Below are 25,704 nucleotides of genomic sequence, written 5' to 3' on the forward strand. Positions count from 1 at the left end.
AAACAGTTTCTAATACCTACTGTATTTTAGTAGTGTCCATTGCAAAATTTCCTTTTTCATCACAAATTTTGGTTATTTGAGTTTTCTCTCTTTCTCTTCATTATTGTGGCTAAGGGTTTACCAATTTTATTTATTTTTTCAAAGAACAAACTTTTTGTTAATTTTTTCAATTGTTTCTTTTGTTTCAATTTCATTGATTTCAGCTCTGATTTTAATTATTTCCTGTCTTCTACTGCTTTTGGTGTTGATTTGTTCTTTTTCTAGGGCTTTGAGATGTAATGTTAGATCATTTATTAGTTGACTTTTTATTCTTTTAATGTATGAGTTCAATGCAACAAACTTTCCTCTTAGCACTGCCTTCAGAGTGTCCCATAGATTTTGATATGTTATACTGGTGTTCTCATTTACCTCTAAGTATTTTTTTCCTTTTATCCCTGATTTCATCTGCTAGCCATTTGTCATTCAATAGCATATTATTTAGTTTCCAGGTGTTGAAGTAGCTTCTATTTTTTACTTTATCATTAATTTCTAATTTCATTCCATTATGATCTGATAGAATGCAGGGTAGTGTCTCTACTTTTTGTATTTCCTGAGAGTTGGTTGCTTTGTGACATAAGATACGGTCTACTTTAGAGAAGGATCCATGTGCTGCTGAGAAGAAAGTGTATTCGCTCATTGATGAAATATTCTATATATGTCCATTAAGTCCAAATTATTAATAGTATTATTTAGTTCTATAGGTTCTTTGTTTAGTTTTCATTTGGAAGATCTATCCAGTAGTGAAAGAGGTGTGTTAAAGTCACTCAGTATTATTGTGTTGTGATTTATTTGATTCTTGAAATTGAGAAGGGTTCTGGAGGTTCAAGATGGCGGACTAGAGGGCGGCTGTATTTCATGTTGCTCCAGGACTCAAGATTCAAAAGAGGAGATAGTGACTTGGGACCAACTCAAAGCCGCCCGGGGAGTTTCTCCCATAGGGGAGGCGTCCCCGAAGGGGCAGTAGCCCTGGAACGCAGAGAACTTTGTGAAGTACAGTGACTCGGCGGGTCGCCCCTCCCCCGCCGGAGCGGTAAAAACGGACAGCGAAGCGGAGCGAAAAATGGCGGATTGAAGTTTCCAGGACCGCGGGCAGATTCTCTAACCTAAGGAGACTCGTCTGCGAAGGGTGAGGCTCTCAAGCCCAGGAGGGAGGTCCGGGCCCCTGGGAACGTTGCCTGCGAAGGCTGCCCTGCCCAGGCGGCAAGACACACCTCCCCTGCTGGAGCAGTGAACTCGGAAAGCGGGGAACTTTGCAAGGGAGGTTGTGCGACACACTGCTTGGTTTTGAAGCGATCTGCCAGGGCTCCAGCGGCTGCCAGAGAAAGAGTGGGGCGGCGAGTTGTTTGGATCCAGCAACCGCCTGAGCAACGGGGAGGGGGCTGCCCAGAGGAGGTGGAGGTACGCAGTGAGTGCCTTGGTCTCCAAGCGCCCACACCTGGAGGAAGAGACGAGCGACGGGTCACTGGGGCTTGGAACATATGTACGAGGCTCCAAGTGACTGCTCAGAGGGCGGGTCGCATAGCCAGGCGAGTAGGTGCATAGCAAGGTCCGGTCCAGGGACCTAGGCACCTTTTCTTGAATGAACTACACAGAGACAAGCTGAGGGGCGAAGTGAAGGTTCCAGGACTTCAGGCAGCGTCTCTGAGAAGGGACAACCTAAGGAGACTCGTCTACAAAGGGTGAGGCTCCCAGGCCCAGGAGGTAGGTCTGGGCCCCTGGGAAGGCTGCCCTGCCCAGGCAGCAAGACACATCTACCCTCATTGGAACAGTGAGCTCAGAAAGTGGGAGACCTTGCAGAGGAGGCCGAGCAGCACACCGCTTGGTTTTTTGGTTTTTTGGACCAATCTGCCAGGGCTCCAGGGGCTGCCAGAGAAAGAGTTGGGTGGCGAACTATTTGGATTCAGCAACTGCCTGAACAACGGGGAGGGGGCTGTCCTGAGGAGGTGGAGGTGCGCAGTGAGTGGCTTGGTCTCCAAGCGCCCACACAGAACACCTGCCTGGAGGAAGAGACGAGTGACGGGTCACTGGGGCTTGGAGCATATGTACGAGGCTCCAAGTGACTCTTCAGAGGAGGGGTCGCATAGCCAAGTGATTAGGTGCAAAGCACGGTCCGAGCCGGGGATCTAAGCACCTTTTCTTGAAAGAGCTACACAGAGACCAGCTGAGGGGTGGAGCGAAGGTTCCAGGACTGTGGGCAGCTTCTCTGAGGAGGGGCCACCTAAGGAGACTCGTCTGCGAAGGGCAGGGCTCCCAAGCCCAGGAGGTAGGTCCAGGCCCCTGGAAACGCTGCTTGGGAAGGCTGCCCTGCACAGGCAGTAGTTGTGGACTGAGGAGAACCTCTAGGAGGGGAACGGACTAGTGAGACCTCCCCACCGGGTGGGTCTTCCCCGCCGAGTGAGGTTTTCCCACAAAGACAGTAAAACCAGAGACACAGGCCCAAACAGGCATTGCCTTAGCCCGCAGTCTAGCTCCCCTTTGGATGACCATTGGTCAACAAGTAGAGGCACCTCTGCCCTCTAGCAGGGAATATACCCCACCTGAAGACCACCACCCCTAGAGAGGCAGCTACCTAGGGGAACACCGAAGTATCAACTTCCTCTAAGACTTCAGGCTACTGAAGGATAAGAGGGGATACACTAGCAATCTTCAGGGACATTATAAGTCAATAGAGGAAATCTGCAACATCTCTGCAGTCCACTGATACCTGAACAATATGAGAAAACAAGGGAAGAAAATGCCTCAAACAAATCTGGATGTTATATCAATAAAATCCAATGACAGCATGGCAGAAGAAATGTCAGAAAGGGAGTTCAGAATGTACATAATCAACATGATAAGGGAAGCAAACGATGAAATGAAAGAGCAAATGCAGGCATTGAATGAACGCACCAATAGACAGTTAAAAGAGCAAATACAGGAAGCTAAAGACCATTTCAATAAAGAGTTAGAGATATTGAAAAAAAACCAAACAGAAATCCTTGAAATGAAGGAAACAATAAACCAAATTAAGAACTCCATAGAAAGCACAACCAATAGGATAGAACACCTGGAAGACAGAACCTCAGATATTGAAGACAAAATATTTAACCTCGAAAACAAAGTCGAACAAACAGAGAAGATGGTAAGAAATCATGAACAGAATCTCCAAGAACTATGGGATATCATGAAAAGGCCAAATTTGAGAATTATTGGGATTGAGGAAGGCTTAGAGAAACAAACCAAAGGAATGAACAACCTATTCAATGAGATAATTTCAGAAAATTTCCCAAATCTGAAGAACGAAATGGAAAATCAAGTTCAAGAGGCTTACAGGACTCCAAATACACAAAATTACAACAGACCCACACCAAGGCACATTATAATGAAAATACCTAACATACAAAATAAAGACAGAATCTTAAAGGCTGTGAGAGAAAAGAACCAAATTACATTCAGGGGGAAGCCAATACGGATATCAGCAGATTTTTCAATCCAGACCCTAAAAGCTAGAAGGGCCTGGAATAACATTTTTCAAGCCCTAAAAGAAAATGGATGCCAACCAAGAATCTTATACCCAGCAAAACTTACCTTCAGATTTGACAACGAAATAAAATCCTTCCATGATAAACAAAAGCTAAAAGAATATACAAAAAGAAAGCCAGCATTACAGAACATTCTCAGCAAAATATTCCATGAAGAAGAAATGAAAAACAAAGAAGCAAATCAGCAAAGGGAGGAGATATCCTAAAGGAACTCTCAAATAAAGAGGAACCAAGTCGTGTCAAAAATAAGCAAATAAATGAATAAAATGAGTCAAATGACCGGGAATACAAATCATATCTCAATAATTACCCTGAATATTAACGGCCTGAATTCATCAATCAAAAGACATAGACTGGCAGATTGGATAAAAAAGAAAGATCCAACAATATGTTGCCTGCAAGAGACTCATCTCTTAGAAAGAGATACCCAAAGACTAAAGGTGAAAGGATGGGAAAAAACTTACCATGCACATGGACCCAGCAAAAAAGCTGGGGTATCCATCCTCATTTCAGATAAAGTGGACTTCAAGCCAAAGTTAGTCAGAAGGGATAAAGAAGGACATTTCATAATGCTTAAGGGAACCATAAATCAGCAAGACATAACAATCATAAATATCTATGCCCCAAACAGTGGCTCACCCATGTATGTCAAACAAATCCTTCTCAATCTCAGAAACCAAATAGACCACAATACAATAATACTAGGTGATTTTAACACGCCTCTCTCTCCACTGGACAGATCTTCCAAACAAAAATTGAATAAAGAAACCTTAGATCTCAATAACACAATCAATAATTTAGACTTAACAGACATTTATAGAATATACCATCCAACGAAGAGTGAATACACTTTCTTCTCAGCAGCACATGGATCCTTCTCTAAAATAGACCATATATTATGCCACAAAGCTAATGTTAGCAAATACAAGAAGATAGAGACACTTCCTTGTATTTTATCAGACCATAATGGATTGAAACTAGAAATAAATGAAAGAGCAAAAAACAGAAATTACTCCAACACCTGGAGATTAAACAATATGCTATTATATGAGGAATGGATAACAGAAGATATTAGGAAGGAAATTAAAAAATTCTTAGAGGTAAACGAGAACAAAGAAACATCGTATCAAAATCTCTGGGACACTATGAAAGCCGTACTTAGAGGAAGATTTATTTCATGGAGCGCATTTAATAAAAGAAGTAAAACTCAAAAAATAAATGAACTAACACTACAGCTCAAAGCCCTAGAAAAAGAAGAACAGACCAACACCAGAAGTAGTAGAAGACAGGAAATAGTTAAACTCAGAGCTGAAATCAACGAAATTGAAACGAAAGAAACAATACAAAAAATTGACAAAATAAATAGTTGGTTCTTCGAAAAAATAAACAAAATTGATAAACCTTTAGCCACACTAACAAAGAGAAGACGAGAGAAAACCCAAATCACCAAAATTCGGAATGAACAAGGAAGTATCACAACAGACACGACTGAAATACAAAACATAATTAGAAGCTATTTTGAAAATCTATATTCCAACAAAATAGAAAATTTCGAAGATATCAACAAGTTTCTAGAGAACTATGAATTGCCTAAACTAAACGAGGAGGACATGCACAATTTAAATAGACCAATTTCAAGTAATGAAATAGAAGAAGTCATCAAAAGCCTACCAACAAAGAAAAGTCCAGGACCTGATGGTTTCTCAGCCGAGTTCTACAAAACCTTTAAAGAAGAGCTCATTCCAATACTTTTCAAAGTATTCCATGAAATAGAAGAGGAGGGAACCCTCCCAAACTCATTCTACGAAGCCAATATCACCCTGATACCTAAACCAGACAGAGACACATCGAGGAAAGAAAATTTCAGACCAATTTCCTTAATGAACATCGACGCAAAAATTCTCAACAAAATTTTAGCAAATCGCATACAAAAATGTATTAAAAAGATAGTGCATCATGATCAAGTGGGTTTCATCCCAGGGATGCAAGGTTGGTTCAACATCAGGAAATCAATAAATGTAATTCACCATATCAACAGACTTAAAGTCAAGAATCACATGATTATTTCAATAGATGCAGAAAAAGCATTTGATAAAATACAGCACCCCTTCATGCTCAAAACACTAGAAAAAATAGGGATAGTGGGAACGTTCCTTAACATTGTAAAGGCCATCTATGCTAAGCCCATGGCTAATATTATTCTTAATGGTGAAAAACTGAAAGCATTCCCCCTAAAATCTGGAACAAGGCAGGGATGCCCTCTCTCACCACTCCTATTCAATATCGTCCTTGAAACTCTAGCCAGAGCAATTAGACAGACCAAAGAAATTAAAGGGATACGAATTGGAAAAGAAGAACTCAAACTATCCCTATTTGCTGATGATATGATTATATACTTAGAGGAACCAGGAAATTCCACCAGAAAACTCTTAGAACTCATAAGTGAATTCAGTAAAGTAGCAGGATACAAGATCAATGCTCATAAATCCAATGCATTTTTATACATAAGTGATGAATCTTCAGAAAGAGAAGTTAGGAAAACTACTCCATTCACAATAGCCTCAAAAAAAATAAAATACTTGGGAATCAATCTCACAAAAGAGGTGAAAGACCTCTACAATGAGAACTACAGAACACTAAAGAAAGAAATTAAAGAACACCTTAGAAGATGGAAAGATCTCCCATGTTCCTGGATAGGCAGAATTAATATTGTCAAAATGGCCATACTACCAAAAGTGCTATACAGATTCAATGCAATTCCAATTAAAATCCCAATGATGTACCTTGCAGAAATAGAGCAAGCAATTATGAAATTCATCTGGAAGAATAAGAAACCCAGAATTGCTAAAGCAATCCTTCGCAGGAAAAATGAAGCAGGGGGTATTGCAATACCTGAACTTCAACTTTACTACAAAGCAATAGTAACAAAAACGGCATGGTATTGGTACCAAAATAGACAGGTAGATCAATGGTACAGAATAGAAGACACGGACACAAACCCAAACAAATATAATTTCCTCATACTAGACAAAGGGGCCAAAAATATGCAATGGAGAAAAGATAGCCTCTTCAATAAATGGTGCTGGGAAAATTGGAAATCCATATGCAACAAAATGAAAATAAACCCATATCTCTCACCGTGCACAAAACTAAACTCAAAATGGATTAAGGACCTCGGAATCAGACCAGAGACCCTGCATCTTATAGAAGAAAATGTAGGTCCAGATCTTCAACATGTCGGCTTAGGACCAGACTTTCTCAACAGGACTCCCATAGCACAAGAAATAAAAGTAAGAATCAACAACTGGGATAGATTCAAACTAAAAAGCTTTCTCTCAGCAAAGGAAACTATCAGCAATGTGAAGAAAGAGCCTACAGAGTGGGAGAAAATCTTTGCCAATCATACTTCAGATAGAGCACTAATCTCCAGAATCTATAAAGAACTCAAAAAACTCAACACCAAGACTACAAATAATCCAATCGACAAATGGTCTAAGGAAATGAACAGACACTTCACAGAAGAAGACCTACAAACAATCAACAAACATATGGAAAAATGTTCAACATCTCTAGTAATAAAAGAAATGCAAATCAAAACCACCCTAAGATTCCATCTCACCCCAATCAGAATGGCGATTATCAAGAACACAAGCAACAACAGGTGTTGGCGAGGATGTGGGGAAAAAGGTACACTCATACATTGCTGGTGGGGTTGCAAATTAGTGCAACCACTCTGGAAGGCAGTATGGAGATTCCTTAAAAAACTTGGAATGGAACTACCATTTGACCCAGCTATCCCACTCCTTGGCCTATACCCAAAGGACTTAAAATCAGCATACTACAGAGATACAGCCACATCAATGTTCATTGCTGCTCAATTCACCATAGCCAGATTGTGGAACCAACCTAGATGCCCTTCAGTTGATGAATGGATAAAGAAACTGTGGCATATATATACAATGGAATATTACTCAGCCATAAAGAATGATAAAATTATGGCATTTGCAAGCAAATGGACGAAATTGGAGAATATCATGCTAAGTGAGATAAGCCAATCTCAAAAAACCAAAGGAAGAATGATCTCGCTGATAAGTGGATGATGATACATAATGGGGTGTGGGAGGGGTTAGTTTTAGGGTTAGAGTGAGGGTTAGGGAGGGGGGCAAGAATGGGGGAAGGAAGGACTGTATAGAGGGAAAAGAGGGATGGGAGGGGTGGGGGGAAGGGGAAAAAATAACAGAATGAATCAACCAACATCACCCTATGTAAACGTATGATTACACAAATGGTATGCCTTTACTCTATGTACAAACAGTGAAAGAACATGTATCCCATTTGTTCACAATAAAAAATAAAAGAAAAAAAAAAAAAAAAGAAATTGAGAAGGGTTTGTTTGATGTATGCAGATGCTCCATTGTTTCGGGCATATATATTTACGATTGTTATGTCTTATTGATGTGTAATTCCCTTAAGCAGTATAAAATGTCCTTCTTTGTCCCTTCTGACTAACTTTGGCTTGAAGTCCACTTTGTCTGATATGAGGATGGAAACCCCTGCTTGTTTACGCAGTTCATGTGAGTGATATGTTTTTTCCCATCCTTTCATCTTCAGTCTGTGGATGTCTTTTCCTATGAGGTGAGTCTCATGGAGACAACATATTATTGGGACTTGCTTTTTAATCCAATCTGCCAGTCTATGTCTTTTGATTGATGAGTTTAAGCCATTAACATTCAGGGTTATTATTAAGATGATTTGTATTCCTGGTCATTTTGGTTTATTTCTGGTTTGAGTTAGTTTCTCCTTTGATTGTCTTTCCTTAAGTGTAGTTCCTCCCTTTGCTGGTTTTCACTTTTTCATTTCCTCCTCATGGAATATTTTGCTGAAAATGTTCTATAATGCAGGCTTTCTAGCTGAATTCTTTTAACTTTTATCATGGAAAGTTTTTATTTCATCTTCAAATCTGAAGCTTAATTTTACTGGATATAAAACTCTTGCTTGACATCCCTTTTCTTTCAGAACTTGGTGTATGTTGTTCCAGGACCTCTGAGCTTTGAGGGTCTGGGTTGAGAAATCAGTTGAGATCTGAATTGGTCTCCCCCTATATGTAATCTGATACTCTTCTCTTGCAGCCTTTAAAATTCTATACTTATTCTGTATGCTTGGCATTTTCATTGTAATATGTCTTGGTGTGGGTCTGTTGTATTTTTGCAAACTTGGTGTCTTGTAAGCCTTTTGTATTTGATTTTCCATTTCATTCTTTAGGTTTGGGAAATTTTCGATATTATTTCAAAGAAAAGATTGTTTATTGCTTTGGTTTGTATCTCCACACCTTCCTCTACCCTGATAAATCTTAAATTTGTTTTTTTTACATTATTCCACAATTCTTGAAAGTTCTTTTCATGGTTTCTTACCATCTTCTCTGTGTTGTCAACTTTATTTTCAAGATTATGTATTTTGTCTTCACTGCCTGAGGGTCTGTCTTCCATGTGGTTTAGAATGTTAGTGATACCTTCTACTGAATTTTTAATTTGGTTTATTGATTCCTTCATTTCAAGGACTTCCGCTTGATTTCTTTTCATCATCTGTCTCTTTACTGAAGTGATCTTTCACTTCCTGAAATTCATCTCTGATTTCATTCCTTACATCATACTTTATGTAACAAATCAGTTTAAATATGTACATTCTGAACTCCTCCTTTGACATTTCTTCTACTGTGTTGTCAGTGGATTCTGTTATTGGAGCATCTTGGTTTGTTTGAGGCACTTTGTTCCCTTGGTTTTTCATGTTGTTGGTGTATCTTCCCATCTAGCAGTGTGGATGTGGATAGTACAGTTTCTACCCTGTAGACTTACAGTGTCCCTAAAGGTTTCCAGTTCCTCACCATTAAAGGGGAGATCAACATTAACAGCACCCAATACAAACAAGATACGGCTTTAAACCAAATAGCTCCTATCAAGATGTCAGGCACTTCTCTCCCAGGGTGTTCTGAGGACTGAGCACTGGGACCTGTATGCCTATTCTGTATTGGGCAGATCAAGACCAGGCACTGAGAGCTTCTGGTCAACCACATAGCTGTGAGTGCTGGACCAAGGTGGTGGGTAGGGAGGGATTGGGAGACTGGGGATTAGGGGGTCAGAGGGCCTGTTGAATGCCAGACTGACGTGGGATCTGGTGAGTGCTGGCCCAAGCGGGCCCCAGGAACCCAGTAGGTGCAGGACCAGATGACTGGGCAACTGAGAGCAGGATGCCCTCACACCTCCTCCAACCTCAAACCCACTGTAACCAGCCCTGTCCATCCCTGCATGCTTCAGGACTTGCAGAGTTGGGAAGAAACCAGCTCCCTCCCATCTCTGTAGCAAGATATTGGCTACCAGCACACCAGCAGGAAGACCCCAGGTGCATCCAAACCCACAAGCACCTTTATGATGGACCTCTAGGCCCTAGTGCATCCTGAGACGGTAGCAGCTGCAAACCTGCAGACACCTTGATATTGAGCTTCTAGGCCCTGGCCAGTGTCCCAAGATGGAGGCTGATGCATTCAGAAATGGGGCAGCCTGGTGCAGAGGTGGCTGGAGGCAACCACGTTTGGAGATGGGGCAGTGATGGGGGTCAGTGCAGCAGCAGCTGTAGGTGGCAGCTGTACGATTTTTTTTTTTTTTTTTTTTTTTTTTTTTGAGTAGGGATTTCCCTATATTGCCCAGGCTGGCCTTGAACTTACAAATCCTCCTACCTCAGTCTCCCAAGTTGCTGGGATTACAGGTGTGCACCAATGCATGGGCTAAGTCTTCCTTTTCTAATAAAATAACTTTGTCTCACAGCTGTTGGTTCTATTTCTGTGCCCTCAGGATCAAAGGTTGCAAGTATTCAATTTCATATATGGTAGATCAGGGAAATATGATAGACACATTAGACAGTAACATGTCAACAAAGTATATGGCAAGCTTGCTGCTAGGGTTTGAATGTTTGTACTCTCTAAAAAAAAATGTTGAAATTTAACTGCCATGGTAACAGAATTAAGAGGTGGGACTGGGCTGGAGATGTAGCTCAGTTGGTAGAGTGCTTGCCTTGCATATACAAGGCCCTGGGTTCAATTCCCAGCACCAAAAAAAAAAAAAAAAAAAAAAGAGGTGGGACCTTTATGAGACAATCAGGACATGTGGTATCACTCTCATGGGTGGGACTGGTTCTTTACAAAAGGACAAGCTTGATCTCTTCCTTCCTGTTCTTCTCACCCTCTGGCTTCCATCACATAATGATGTAGCACAAAGACCTCTGACATATGTGAACACCTTGAAATTGCACTTCTCAGCCTCCAGAACAATAAGGCAATAAATTTCTTATTTATAAACTGTGCAGTCCCAGGTATTCTGTTATAACAGCACAAAACAGAGTAAGACAGCTTCTCTCAATGATCATATAACAGAATGAAGATGACAATGCTGGAAATAGGGACAACTGTATGGACCACTGACAGATGTGCCTGAAGATTATGGTACTGGAAGGTTAATCTACAGTGAGGACTTAACCCCCATGCCAGGGAATGCTGCTCAATTCTTCATCAAGAGCATTCATGCATCTAAACATCAAATACACAATAACGGTCAGAACAATTAATACATGAGATTAATACTTCTCAAGGTGTTCTAAAGAAATTAATAGATCTTTTTTAAAGAAAGCAGATAGGTGCTTGCCAGTGGATGGAGGGAGGAAGAAACTGGGTATGTTAAAAGGTCCTTTTGGGGTGATGGAAATGTACTGCAATTAAAGAATGGGAATGGTTGCAGAACATTGTGAATATACTAACAGTCATGGCTTTGTATACTTTAAAATTAAGTTTGTGTTATTTTAATTTAATGCCAATATTTAAAAGAAAAAAATGTGAATTATAAAGAAAAGTTAGCTAATCAATATTAAATGAGTTTAATGTTATGCAACTTTAAGTCTAGGTATATTCTATGTTGACTACGAGGAGTTCAAGTTTATGTCTACTACCTCCGTTTCATTATTAAAAGCATACCACCTCAACCCAAAATCATCCCAACTTGAACAATAAATTGTAAGATCACCCTATATGCACCCAGTATCCAAGAACAGAATAGAGTTTCTCAAATATATCTAACCACCACTATGGATCCACAGAACATATTTGAGGAAATATGGCATTAGATGGCAGAATAAAGATGGAAAATCATGAAAATCTATTATATCCAATTTGAATTGGGGAAACTAGAAGTAATCACCATAAACAGAGAATGTAAGTTCAAAATTATATTACTGACTGAGAATTTAAATAATTGTATATTGTGACATTGCTTTTAACAGGCACATATGAATGGTACTACTTATGAATAATAAACCAAAGACCAGAAATCAAACCAGATAAAATATAAGGTTAGCACATATCTCTTAAAAATCAGAACAAATACAATTAATATGAAAGATAATACAGACTTGAGGGGCATCTTAACAGTAAGCATAATAAATCAATAGTGTGATATAACCCTCCAAAAAACTTGTTATGCACTTAAATTTAATAAACAATATAGTATACAGAATGAGAATGTCAAGATTCCCATCCAGAGACGCACACCTACAATCCCAGCAGCCAGGAGGCTCATGAGTTCAAAGCCAGCCTCAGCAACTTAGCAAGGCCCTAAGCAACTTAATGAGACCCTGTCTCTAAATAAAAACATACAGAAAGATTTGGGGTATGGCTCAGCACCCCTCAGTTCAAATCCCAGTGCCAAAAAAAAAAAAAAAAAAAAAAAAAAAAGATTACCAGCCTAGTGATCGGACCACAGCTAAATATCATGTCCAATTGGGTGAGAGAGTGATGGAGTGGAAAGAGCATTAGCTGCTTTGCAGTTGGTGTTAGAATCACATCATGGTCCCAGCATTAATAGCTCTGTGACTATAGAAAAACCATTGACCCTCTCTAAACCTCAGCTGTCTCATCTACAAAATGGAGTGGTAACACCTATGCCTCTGGACTGCAGCCACAAGTGGATGAAAACACATCCATGAAAGGCCTGACAAACGCCCAGGAAGAGCAAAGGAAATGTTGGCTGCTATTGTTGATATTTTTATTACTAGTTTCTTATATACTTGTGTAATAATATGTTCAGAGTTGTCAGAAAAAAACTAGCAAAGTATAAAATGAGCATCACCCTTACCTGTCTGCTACACTCCCTGGATGTACTTCCTTCACAAAGATGTCAACTTCTCCTAGATTCTGAGTTTTAAGAGCCACCACACTGAATCCAAGGCCTCCAGTTGAAGGTCGTTCTATATCTATATATTCAATTTGCCGGCCCTAATGAAGGGGGATAAAAGAAAAATATAAATGTCAACGATCTACATTTAACCAATGCACCTTTTCCACAGAACTGGAATTGCTTCTCCTAAGACCTAAAGGTTTTCTCTCTATAAAACCAAATAAACTCGAAATAACAGCATTTCAGTAATACATTATTCCTGGAACTCCTGTAACTTGGTTATTTTCAGTAGAACGTAAAAGAGTGCACAGCCCTACAACCTCAGGGAATTGAAGAGGTATTTTCACACTTCATTCACATTCTGCAAAGAATCCCAAGTTGGATGAGAATGCCTAAGAAAAATGCCCTTTCCCACAGTAAATTCTAAATTACTTTTTATATTGAATTTCCCTAAATTCTCGATGCAAAATACAATTTTTAAATGAGGAAAAGTAGATTAGATATATAAAAAATATATTAGTATTAAACCTAGATAAAACCAGCAACTCATTAGGGTTCTGTTTTTAATTCTATAGTGATGAATATTCCATTTACTGGATCAAGTCAAAAGACTGTGGAAAGGTCACCATTCAAATTGGTTCTACCTGTGAAAGCTAGGTTTTTTATTACTTTTGCTAATAATTGCTTTTATAATATGGGAACTTCATAAATGTAATCAACTAACAAGATCATCACATGAAGGGTCTAGAACCATTAAGCCAAAAAGAGAAGTCCAGAACACTAGTTAAATATCACATCTTAAACAGATTATTTTTAACTTTCAAACACAAGTTTCATTTTTGAAGACTCTTATTAGATGGATGTGAACAACCAAAACATTCAAAAATTCAACTATTTAATTTTTAATTAACAGAGGCTACAGCTGTCAAATAGTTTCCCCATATTTTCCAAATTATACTAGTTCCAACTCCTACTAATTCTGTTTTAATATAAAATTAAAAACTGTTTCAAGGTTTTCTCTTGTGATCAAAACCATAAGAATTCTCTTCCTGCTGGACATAGTGGCACACACCTATAATACCAGGGACTCAGAGGCAGAGACAGGAGGATCACAAGTTCAAGGCCAACCTGGGCCACTAAGCAAAACCCTGTCTCAAAATGAAAATCAAAAGGACTGAGGATGTAATTCAGTAGTAAAAGCACGCCTGGGTTCAATCCCCAGTGCCAATAAATATTATAAATCTCCTTCCTTATATGAATAGAGATTTGTTTAATTGAAGTCTTTTCCTAAAAATTCTCTTCACCTCACATATGGACTCTTTCTTGTGTGATCTTAAAACAATAAAATTCCAATACACAGATTTAAAAAGGGTGCAAATTCCTAACAACATAAAAACACAAGCAAACAAAATACATAAGACACATTAAGACAAGAAGAGTGGGTTTCTTTTTAAACCTGAAACAGGAAAGATAAAGCGAAATATTCCCATGACAACATATAACTTTACCTGAGCCATCTGTTGAATGATTGAGTTAAAGTCTTCATTTCCCAACTTTGGAGTCCAAGGAAACAATCCAGATGCAGTTAAATTATTACAGGGCCTGTGGGCATTCCCATTTGTAATAGAACCATCCGTGAACACTAACAAACCTTTTCTAGAAAAATCAAAGCTGGCTGAACAATCTGAGGGTATATGGCTGAGCTGGTGGAGAGAAAAACAAGAAAACCATCAACAGAAACTTTCAGAAAAGAAATTATTTCTATTTATTACATATTCTCTTTTGCTCATTACAGGTATAATTAGAATGTTAAACATGTATGAAATAAGGTATATACACATGAATCTGTGTGTTCATAGGCTAGAATTTCCAAATTTAATATGATATAAAATGTTTAATACCTTAAAATCTGCTCTCGTTTCCTGCCTTCTATGACCATCCCAGTTTGGTAGAATGTACACTAACATCTCATTATCTTTCACATACACAGATACATCCAGTCACCTAAGTGCAAGACACTCAGCCCTTTGGCATTTATCTGCATATTTCCATGTGCAAAGCCAAAAAATATATATCCATATGTGTATACAACAATAACAACAGTGCTTTCCGAATACTTACTAAGGGCTAAGGATTGTATCAAGACTCTTACATGTTATAATCTCATTTAATCCTGACAATAGCTCTATGAAATATCATCTCACTTTTGTGAACATGAAAAATAAGGCACACAGGGGTTAAGAAACTTGCACAAGATTAATAGCAAGTGAGTCACAGAGCCACTTAAACATTAGTAGAAAGAAAACATTCCTATAATGAGAAGAAACAGGAATTTTAAAATATCACTGGCTGATACAACTGCCAACACAATGGAATGAAGGTAACCTGGGAGCAATGGTACACCCCTATAATCCCCACTACTGAGGAAGCTGAGGCAGGAGGGACATAGGTTAAAGGTCAGCCTTAGTAACTCAGTGAGATCCTGACTCAAAGTAAAAAAATTAAAAGGACTGGGGATATAGGTCAGTGGTAGAGCACATGCTTAGCATTTGCAAGATACTGGTTCAATCCCCAGTTCCAAAAGAAAAAAAAATTAAGTTAACCACTATTTTATAATTATGAAGAAAATGTTAAGAATCCTCAAAGATTCTGATCTTTACACATTTGAATATGTACAAAAACCAAGCTCAACATAGTTCAGCAGCACATATACTTTAAAAAAATTGGAATGAAAGCTCAACATAAAATGGATTATCAACATTTCATTTATTTTTTATTTTTGGTACTGAGGATTGAACCCAGAGGCACTTAACCACTGAGATACATCCCCAGTCCTTTTTAATGTCAATAAATTGCTGAAACTGGCTTTGAACTCGCAATCCTCCTGCCTCAGCCTCCCAAGTTGCTGGGATTATAGGTGTGAGCACCACACACAGCTTGATTATCAACATTTTAAAACTAATCATGCTAATGCTACCCACAGGGTGCAGGTCCCAGTCTCGTCTTGGCTGGGACAAGACTGTCACAGACAGCTTGTCTTTGTCTCCTGTCTGTTCTCGCCGGTTTGACACATCAACACAGAGACCTTCCGTGCTCACTTACTTGCCCCTTCAGTTGCTTGATGGACTGCTGCAGCGTGAGTATCTGGTTGAAGAGAGGGCTCCTTAGTGTCTCATAAAACATGCTCAGCTTCTCATTCTGTGACGTATCACCCTTATCCTGCAATTTCATTTTCAGGCGATCAAGGACCTGCAGGACCTGCAGTTTATCTTGGTTGAAGAAGGATAACCAGAGTACAGGTTAAATACTATCTCATATTCCATTTGTTAATTATTAATTAATTTCATTACAAAACTATCAACTATACCTGTGGCAGGATTTTCAGGCATTTCGGATTAATTACTTTAATCACTTTTAAAGAAACCTAAAAAAAAAAATTTAAATACAAAAATGAATTCTATTAGTGTAAACATCTACAGTCCTATAGAAAAATTAAAAAAGACTTTAAAAACATTCTTCATCAAAACTCCCTGTGAAATTTAAATTAAAACCACAGTGAGGTACCACTACCTGTCCATTCAAATGGCTTAATTTTAAAAACAACAAAAAAGAGACAATACCAACTGTTGACAAAACTACAAAGCAACTAAAACTATCATATATTGCTAACAGGAATGTAAAATGGCACAATTGCTTTGGAAAATTATTTGGTAGTTTTTCTTCAAATGTATAGAAAAGAAGGCTTTTTTTTTTTTTAAACAGAAATATTTATTTATATGCAGTGCTGAAGGTAGAACCCAGGGCCTCACACATGCCAGGCAAACTCTCTACCACTGAGTCACATCTTTAGCCCCCAAAAAGGTAGTTTCTTATAAAGTTAAAAATACACATTATATAACCTGGCATTCCCATTCACAATCGTCTACCCAAATGAAATATATGTCCACAAAAAGATATGTACATCAAAGTTCATAGCATTTTTATTTATAAAAGCCCAAAACTAGAATACCTGATATATCTAATAACAAATGGATAAACAAATGGTATATAAATATTCAAAAATAAAAAAGGAAAAACATAAAACAGGAGTCTTCACAAGGAAACAAAAACCCAAAGAAGCAGTTAAACCTGGGCATTTAAATATGAGTTTTGATAAAGAGAATTATTAAAAAATGTGATAGGGCAACAGGATATGAGCTGAAAGTAAACCGGAGGAGACTTAGGCCTGTTTGTTGAGTCTTCTTTGTGTGCCCATCTTTGGAGACAAAAGATGCTCTTGTCCTCTGGGCACAGGAAGGAGACCACCTCTCAGGTGAGGAGCTTATGACCTGCTTCCAGGAAGGTCTTTCCTGCATCTATTATTTCTCACATTGCTTCAGCTGAAGACTGTCAACATGCCAACGTACATTATTTAGGGGCAACTCGGTCTGAACCCCATCACTCGTCAATACTTCCACCTTGCTCCAGTAAACGAGTCTGTAATTATGGTTAGTGTTGTGAGCTATCCAGCTTCCTGTGAATGGAGTCATGTCAGTTTTCTTTCCTCCAGCATTCCTTTTTTCCCCCTCTAGAGTACTGGGAATAAAATCCAGGCCCTTGTGCATGCCAACCATGTGCTAAGCCACACAGCTACAACCCTAGACCCCCAGCATACTATTTTTGGGATTCAAACTTAATGTGTGTATTTCTACAACTCTATTCTTCATCAAAACTAGTATTAAAATACTGAGGTTTAACTGCTTCTTTGGGTTTTCATTTCCTTATGAAGATTCCTGTTCCACATAAAACTTATATTAAACATAAAACTTTTAAAGGAACCTGAGCTGGAAAGGAACATTTGAAATCAAGGCACAGTGGCACACATCTGTAATCCAGCTTATATGCTTTTTTATTGTTTTTTTTTTTTTTCATTTATATGGAATGCTTCAAAAATCTGTTGTCATCCTTGCACAGGGGCCATGATAATCCTCTCTGCATTGTTCATAGATTCCAGTATATGTGCTGCTGAAGAGAGGTATTGGGGTTGGGGGACAGGTCTCTGCTGCCCAGGTGGATCCTGGGCTCAAGGGATCTGCCTCAGACTCCCCATTAGCTGGGCCTACAGCTGTGTCTACACCTGGTTTATTATTAATTTATTATTACAGGGGCCCCACCCAACAACATAGAAGGAAAAGATATTTTTCCTCCCCTACACTGGGAAGGGGTTCAAGGGAGGTTTTAGGTATAAAGGAAATGTTCTTTGGTTTGATTGGGATACTGTTTACATAGACATACACATTTATGAAAATTTATTAAAGGGTATACATCATTGCATGTAAATTTTATTTTAATAGATTTTTTTTTTTTAAAGGAACCTGAGCTGGAAAGGAACATCTGAAATCAAGGCACAGTGGTACACATCTGTAATCCAGCTACTCAGGAGGTTGAATCAGGAGGATCACAAGTTCAAAGTTAGTCTAAGTAATCTGGTAACATGTTGTCCCAAAATTTACAAAATTAAAATTAAAAAAAAAAAAAAAAAAAGGCTGGGGATATAGCTCAATAGTAGAGCACTTGCCTAGCATATACAAGTTCAATTCCTAGTACGAGTTGGGCATGGTGGTACACACCTGTAATCCCAGTGATGGAGGCTGAGGCAATAGGATCACAAGTTTGAAGCTAGCTCTGCAACTTAGTGAGGCCCTGAGCAACTTGTGAGAGAGACCCTGTCTCAAAATAAAAAATAGAAAGGGCGGGGATGTGGCTTAGTGACTATGCACCACTGGGTTCAATCCTCAGTACATAATAACAATAACAATAAGTAAATCCCCAGTACAATGAAGTGTAAGATTTTACAGGAGATTAAAAACAGAAAAATCCCAAGCAGTACAAATGATCCTAGACTCTTACTAGTCATCTGAATTTCCAGAAGGAAGTCACCCAAAACAGTACTTTATGGATGATGATTTTTAATTCCAGTCATTTGCTCAAATTAGCCTAAAATGTAATGTAATCAAGGCTCAAAAGGCTAACAATTCCCTTTGCTATGATCAAAATGACTCTTTGTCGCCAATCATTTTTACTAGTGATACACTGTTGAAATGAACCAAAGAAATATGAATATTATACAATCAAAATTTTCTTACATCAACCTGGATACAGTGGCTGAATGAAATCTTTATCTTCTAATTGAAGCCGCAAAGAAAGCATACTAAAAACCGTTAGGGATGTCATCAGCATGGATGGATTCAATGGGAACCCTCAAAAGAAATGCTGAACAGGGCATCTCAAGTTGCTTCTGATGTGCTCAGTGTCTCACTCCTGCAACTTTTTTTTTTTTAATATATATTTTTAGTTGTAGATGGACACAATGCCTTGTTTTATTTATTTTTATGTGGTGCTGGTTGAACCTAGTGCCTCACACATGCTAGGTAAGTGCTCTACCACTGAGTCACAACCCCAGCCCTCATTCCTGCAACTCTTACAACTACCCATGGACAGGTGACTGAGTAACAGAAAACAGCCAGGATGGCACTGTCCTTTTCAATAACGGTATACAGCCCAAAAACAGTGACAGGAGCAGCTTGGTGGTAATTTATATATCAATTGCTCTAAAACAAAGAAAGTAACTAAAACATAAAGCAGTAAGATGCCATAAACTTGACATTTATTAATTTATTAAGGATCAACAATAGCCTGTACTCCAGATGTCATGGGAAATCAGACTGGAGTATAAATCAGCATAATCTTTTAGGAGGACAATTTAGCAGAGTCCATAAATATATTAATATACACTTAATTTTCATTGTCTTTCACCCGGAATTTGAGTGTCTCTCCTAAAGAAATAATTGCAAATGAACATTCTGTATGTACAAACATGTTTACTGCATTTTTTTTTTTTCATACTATGGAGGGAACCCAGGGGCGCTTTATCCCTGAGTTATGTTCCCAGCCCTATTTTGAGACAGGGTCACACTAAGTTGCCCAGGCTGGCCTTGAACTTGGGGTTTTCCTGACTTAGCCTCCAAAATTGCTGTGATGACAGGCAAGTGCCACCAGTTTCCAGCTACTGCATTGTTTTTAATGGCAAAACTTTTGAAAAATTTAAACTACCAGTCATTAAAATAATAAAGTAGGTCTGAGTATACTGAAAGGGAGTGAGGAGGAAACATTTACAGCTGGTCTGTGGCCCACTCTTTCAACTTGAGGGATTCCCCTCAAAACAGATCTCCCAACAAACACATTTAAAGTTGCTGATAGATAACAAAGTCCCCTATTTTAAAATGTCAGGATATATCTGCTTTTTGTAAATATCTGCATTTTGAGAATGTATCATTTATAGGACATGGCTGGCTGGAAAATGGAATATTCAAACATTTTCTACTTGTATAACTAAAGGAGTATAGAACTAGAGAGTCACAGGAGAGAAAAAGCTTCCCTTAGGAAAATATGTCTGTGTACATCACTCAGAACTTATCTGTTAACCCCACCCCCAAAAAAGATGTCTCGTGATACAAAATCAAATATAAAGGAATAATTGGTTGGAAGGAGACAAATCCTCCCCACTAATCAATCAGATTTCTTTAAAAAGTCATAGTCATGTGATAACAAGTCAAGTTTGGTCAGCAGATGATGACAATTATACCAAAAAATAAATATATTTTGTTTGTAGATTTCAGTGGGGGGGGTGTGTACATAGTCACATACATGGCTCTAAATAACCCAGTGTAAGGTCTCTAGATGTAGCAAAAAGCAGGGGAAAAGTAGTTTAGACCAGTGTTCCAAATATGGACTACAAATTGATGCCTGGCCCACAAATAAGTATCAAAATTGTAAGTTAGCATTTAGAAACCTTCCTGCAAAATGGCAAAGCAAAAGATGTCAGTTTTATTTAGTAATTTTAAAAAATGACATTATATTTTGTATATCTTTTTTTTTTAATTTTTTCTTTTTTAGTTGTAGATGGACACAATACTTTTCTTTTATTTATTTCTTTATTTTTAAGTGGTGCCAAGGATCAAACCTAGTGCCTCACACATACTAGGCAAGCACTCTACCACCAAGCCACAACCTCAGCCCCTTGTATATCTTTTTATATTTCATTTTTTACATGATTTCTTCTACAAAAATATCAGACCTTGAAAGACTGAAGAGAAGAGACCACAGCCTTTCACCACTGATAGTATGAGAAGCAATGATTTAGATGGGCAGCTTTGAAAGAGTCCTTCTAAATAATGTTAAGCAGACTGGTCTTTATCCTGGAAGCAACAGGAAGTAATCAAAGGCTTTTAAGTAAGGAAGTATTGAGTTCAGATTTCTATTTTTAAAAAGTAATTCTGATAAGAGTATTGATCAATTGTCTTCTAACTTTTTTAAACACACATTTCCAGAACACTGAAAATATGCTGGACTGAAGGTGTATAGCTCAGGGGTAGAGTGCTTGTCTAGCATGCACAAAGTGCTCATTTAATCTCCAGAAAGGTAAAGAAAAAAGAAAAAAAGAAATACACACAGGCGCACACACACACAGAAAACTGCTGTAATTCCATGGTTTTGGGTAACAACTAGGAAAGGGGACTAAAGCTGTAAGAGTAAATGAAAGACAAAGGAAGAAATGCAAGTAATCTCCACAGCTAAACATCCAGCAGGGTAGCACTGGGTTAAATGGAACCTGTTTCTCTCTTATGGTATTATCATAGGAAATCTTTTACCAAATTTAACATATTGAGTAACAAACTAACAGGGCTTAAAGATGGGAATTTGAAGTTTGTTTAAACATTGTAAAGGAGAGTCCAGCAGGTCAATGGCTACCTACAATCGACAATAGTTAGACATTAAAATGCCACAGCATAGCACTGTTCTCATAGTCACAACAGCCCTAAAAGAAGGAGAAGTTTATCATGCTCAGCAGTTTCCACTCCATCATTGATCAAGAGAGTTTAGGCCATGAATTTTTCATATCTGATTCACCGTAAGATTTGATTGAAGGAAATTATTATAATATTGTGGCTTTTGAAAAATCCATGTCCTTAGCCAACCCTAATTAATGGAATAATTGGAAAAAAGCTGACACAGATAGAAATTTAATTTAAAATTCTGCTTGAAGGAAACTCTTTGAAAAGATTTATTAATCAACTCAGATCAAGAATTTAGGCAAATTAAGGACCCGAGAAACACTTTTCTGACCCCCAGTAACTCACAAGAATATAACTTCCCACTGATTTAACAAGACATCTGATTCATCTATCTTGAAAGTTTAGAAGAAAAAGATTCTGGCTACTTCCTAGAGAAAGTACAGGTATTCGGCTTCTAACTGCACGTGTGAATTGAACAGATTACAATTAGACTGCACACGACTCCTGAATGGAAATTTCCCAGAGCTCAATGAATTAGGCGGTTCAAAGAATCATTGAGCCATTAAGTATAAAGTCATGATTTCAGAAGTTATTCAAAAATTGAAGTCCCGGAACAGCTTTAAGTTTCTATCACTTCCCTTGAAGAATGAAGCTCAGGATTCACCTAATTATCATTCCCTGTCCTCAACGTTCAGTCTTTATGAGGTACTGATTAAATGGAAAACAAACTCCTAGCCAAACAGCAATGTGTTTCCCCACCAAGACTCCAAATAAATACATCTGCTGCCATATATACACAGATTCAGGTGTCCTAGCCTTGGCTTCCTATCAAATCATCAAGGTCTTTCTAAAATCCTTAGATACAAAAATAATACTTTTTAAAACACTGTCAAAACACTATATTCCTGGAATTTTGGAAGCAGATATAAATTCCAGAAAGATACTAACATTTAGGGCTAAATGCTTAAGTCATATGCAAGCTTAAGTTCACTTGACACCGAACATTCAGGGAAGGTTGAAATCGAAGTTGAAAGTTACCATGTTAATTCAAAATTGGAACCAAAAACTGATTCAGTTCTTCAGAATAATTCAGTTAGCCAGATGCTAATTTTATGAATCAATTCATATCCATATTTTCCCTGTAACTTGGCCAATTTTGCATGAATAAAGTTAAATTGCTTCATGGTATACTTCCACATTCCTCTTGGTGACGGTTTTCTCCCACAAGCAACAACACAAAAACAGGATTAGAACTGAATATCTAAATATCTAGCCGGGCACAATGGTGCCCACCTGTAAACCCAGTGGCTCAGGAGGCTGAGGCAGGAGAATCACAAGTTCGAAGCCAGCCTCAGCAACTTAGGAAGGCCCTGGGCAACTCAGGGAGACCCTGTCTCTAAATAATATATATTAAAAAAAAAAAAAAAAAAGAAAGAAAGAAATGGGCTGAGGATGTAGCTCAGGGGTTAAGTGTCCCTGGGTTCAATCCCTGGTACCAAAAAAAAAAAAAAAAAAAAGAACTAAGTATCTATTTTAATAACTAATTCTTGAGCTATGGAGGTTCTGTACTCTATGAACTTTATTAAATTAAAAAAAAAAAAAAAAGTACAGCCGAGCATGATCATTCACATCTGTAACCTCAGCACTCAACAGGCAGGAGAATCAACTGGGCCCAGGAGTTTGCCTGGGCAACATAGGAGATACAATTTCAAAAATAAATAATAACAATAAAAAAATTTGCAAATGGAGGGAGTTAACTTGGGGGCGGGGGAGATTTGTCAACCTGACCCTCAATATTTACTTATCTCATCTTTCTCTCATAACAAAGTTAGTAAGAATTATAAAAAAAAAAAAAAAAAAAGTTTTAAAAGAGTTAATAAAGGGCTGGAGCTGTGGCTCAGTAGTACAGCCCTCCCTTCACACGTGTGAGACAGTGGGTTCAATCCTCAGCACCACATAAAAATAACTAAATAGTTAAAAAAAAGTTTTTTTTAAAGTTAATAAAAATTACATCACATTTGTAGTGAAAAGGTTAAATGAGATATTACAAAACATTCAGCTAGCTCACAGTATACAATTCAACAAATCATAACATCTCTTTTCAATCAAAATAATGTAAGATATTTTGGGGACTTTGAGAAAGTTTATAAATTGTTTTAACTGTGGTTTTACTGTGTAATTAATAAGAGTCATTTGTGAGAAGACTGAACAAAAAAATTCTTCACCAATGCAATGAATACAAAAGAGGAGGTTAGAGAGAGAGGGCCTATAAGCTAGAGTTAAAAAGTCAGTTTATACAGGAGGGTAAGTGCTTCAGTAAACCAAACCATCTTAAGAACTCTTAAGGATAAAAACACACTGAATCCTAACCCAGTGGTACTCAACAAAAATGTGAGACACATATTTATATTTTCTAGTAGACTCATGAAAAAGGTTAAAAAAAAGATAAATTAATTTTAAATACATTTCACTTAATCCAATACAGATAATCATTTCAATATGTAAATAATATAAAAAATTTAGTGAATGTATTTTAAATTATTTCTAAACCAAATCTCTTAAAAATCTAGTGTGTATTTTACATTTACAGCATATCTAAAAACCAATAGTCTCATTTCAAGAGCCCAGTAGTCACATGTAGGAGTGGTTTATTGTGTTAACTGGAAGTATTAACCTAGACCTTTTCACAAAGATCCCTGCTCAGTGTTTTCAGAAAAGACTTTTGTCAGTTCACATGGTCTCTATACCTTTTATAGAGAACACAGAGAGAACAGAGTTGTGCTTTACCCATAAAAAGATTGTATCTCCATAATTCTTTCAGAATTAAACCTCAGAATGGAGGAGTAAAACTGGGAGAATAATAGTTTACCAATTACAAGGCACATTCTTAAACATTATTTCCTTTCCACCTCCCCCAAATCTCAGTAGATCATTTACAAATGGGAAAATGGAGGGTCAGAATCCAACAATTTGCTAAAAATCATATGGTAAGTGGACCTAATTCCATGTCTTCAAATTGTACAGGCCTCACAGCTGTACAAACAACAAAAAAGTGGGCTCTATTTCTTCAGCACTGATACATCCCACCTACTAAAAGAAATGATATTAGCTGGGGTTATAGCTCAGTGGTTGAGTATGTACCTGCTTGCAAGCCCATGGTGCTGGGTTTGATCCCCAGCACCACAAAAATAATTGAAAATAAAATAAAGGGAAATGACAGGCACTAAATTTCCATCCATTTGCACCAGAACCTAAAATGGGAGCTTTTTAAAAAGTCATCCACGAAAACCCCTGAGTTTAAAAAAAAAACATAGCCATAGTCTTGCAATCTCAATATCAGGGCAGAATAGTCCTATTTTCTCAAAAAACTTCCTCTACCATCAAATTGAGCAAGGCATTAAGTAAACAAACTGAACTCCTTTGTGTAACAATAATTATTAAATGCTGTTAAGTAAAAACACAATTTTAAGGACTAGGAAGTGCTGAACCATTCTCTCAAAGTCTCAAGTGAGTTCACTATAAGAAAACACACAGATATTTGTAACTTCAAAATGCAAATGGAAAAAGTGTTATTAGTGATTTTCTTTCAGTAGTGAATGGACTTTTGGGTACCTGTGGGTTGCTCTTCTGACAATTCTCTACAATTTCCCTACAATGAATACGCTAACTTCGTAGTTATAAAAATATTAAGGGTCTGGTGTTGCAGCTCAGTGGTAGACCACTTGCTCAGCATCCATGAGGCCCTGGGTTTAATTCCCAGCACAACCATCAAAAAAGAGACTATTTAAATACTTGAGTGAACTTATTAAGGCACTGTTAAACATAGATGAGAGCTCAATACAATTTCTTTTCACTTTTAAACAAAACTATTTTTCTGATAAACCCATATTCTGTGACCGCTGAAAGCATCTAAACTACACAGGGTAAATCTCTTTGGAACTCATTTTATAAATCCTATCCATTAATTATCTTTCACGTTCACAATCATTAACTTTCTAATTACCTTAAAATTTTTGATTATCCTTATAAAGGCCATCAGGGTCCCAGAAACATAAAGCCCATTTTAACTAGGGGTCACGACCTCACCTAACATTT

At 37.8% G+C, this 25,704-nt stretch overlaps 1 protein-coding gene and 1 non-coding gene across 2 annotated transcripts in view; both read right to left on the reverse strand.

The window, feature by feature from the left end:
* Positions 1-25,704, reverse strand: part of Patj (PATJ crumbs cell polarity complex component) — a 357,561-nt gene that overhangs the window by 330,552 nt on the left and 1,305 nt on the right. Inside the window, 4 exon segments of the mRNA XM_047564312.1 lie at positions 12,734-12,873; positions 14,284-14,478; positions 15,878-16,044; positions 16,143-16,199. Coding sequence (XP_047420268.1) covers positions 12,734-12,873; positions 14,284-14,478; positions 15,878-16,044; positions 16,143-16,164 — 524 coding nt within the window. The 5' untranslated portion in view covers positions 16,165-16,199.
* LOC124968522 (U6 spliceosomal RNA) lies at positions 17,685-17,793 on the reverse strand. The gene has a single exon (XR_007105748.1). It is a non-coding gene; the product is annotated as a U6 spliceosomal RNA (small nuclear RNA).

Source organism: Sciurus carolinensis, chromosome 1, assembly GCF_902686445.1.
Source record: "Sciurus carolinensis chromosome 1, mSciCar1.2, whole genome shotgun sequence".
NCBI classification, from domain to species: domain Eukaryota; kingdom Metazoa; phylum Chordata; class Mammalia; order Rodentia; family Sciuridae; genus Sciurus; species Sciurus carolinensis.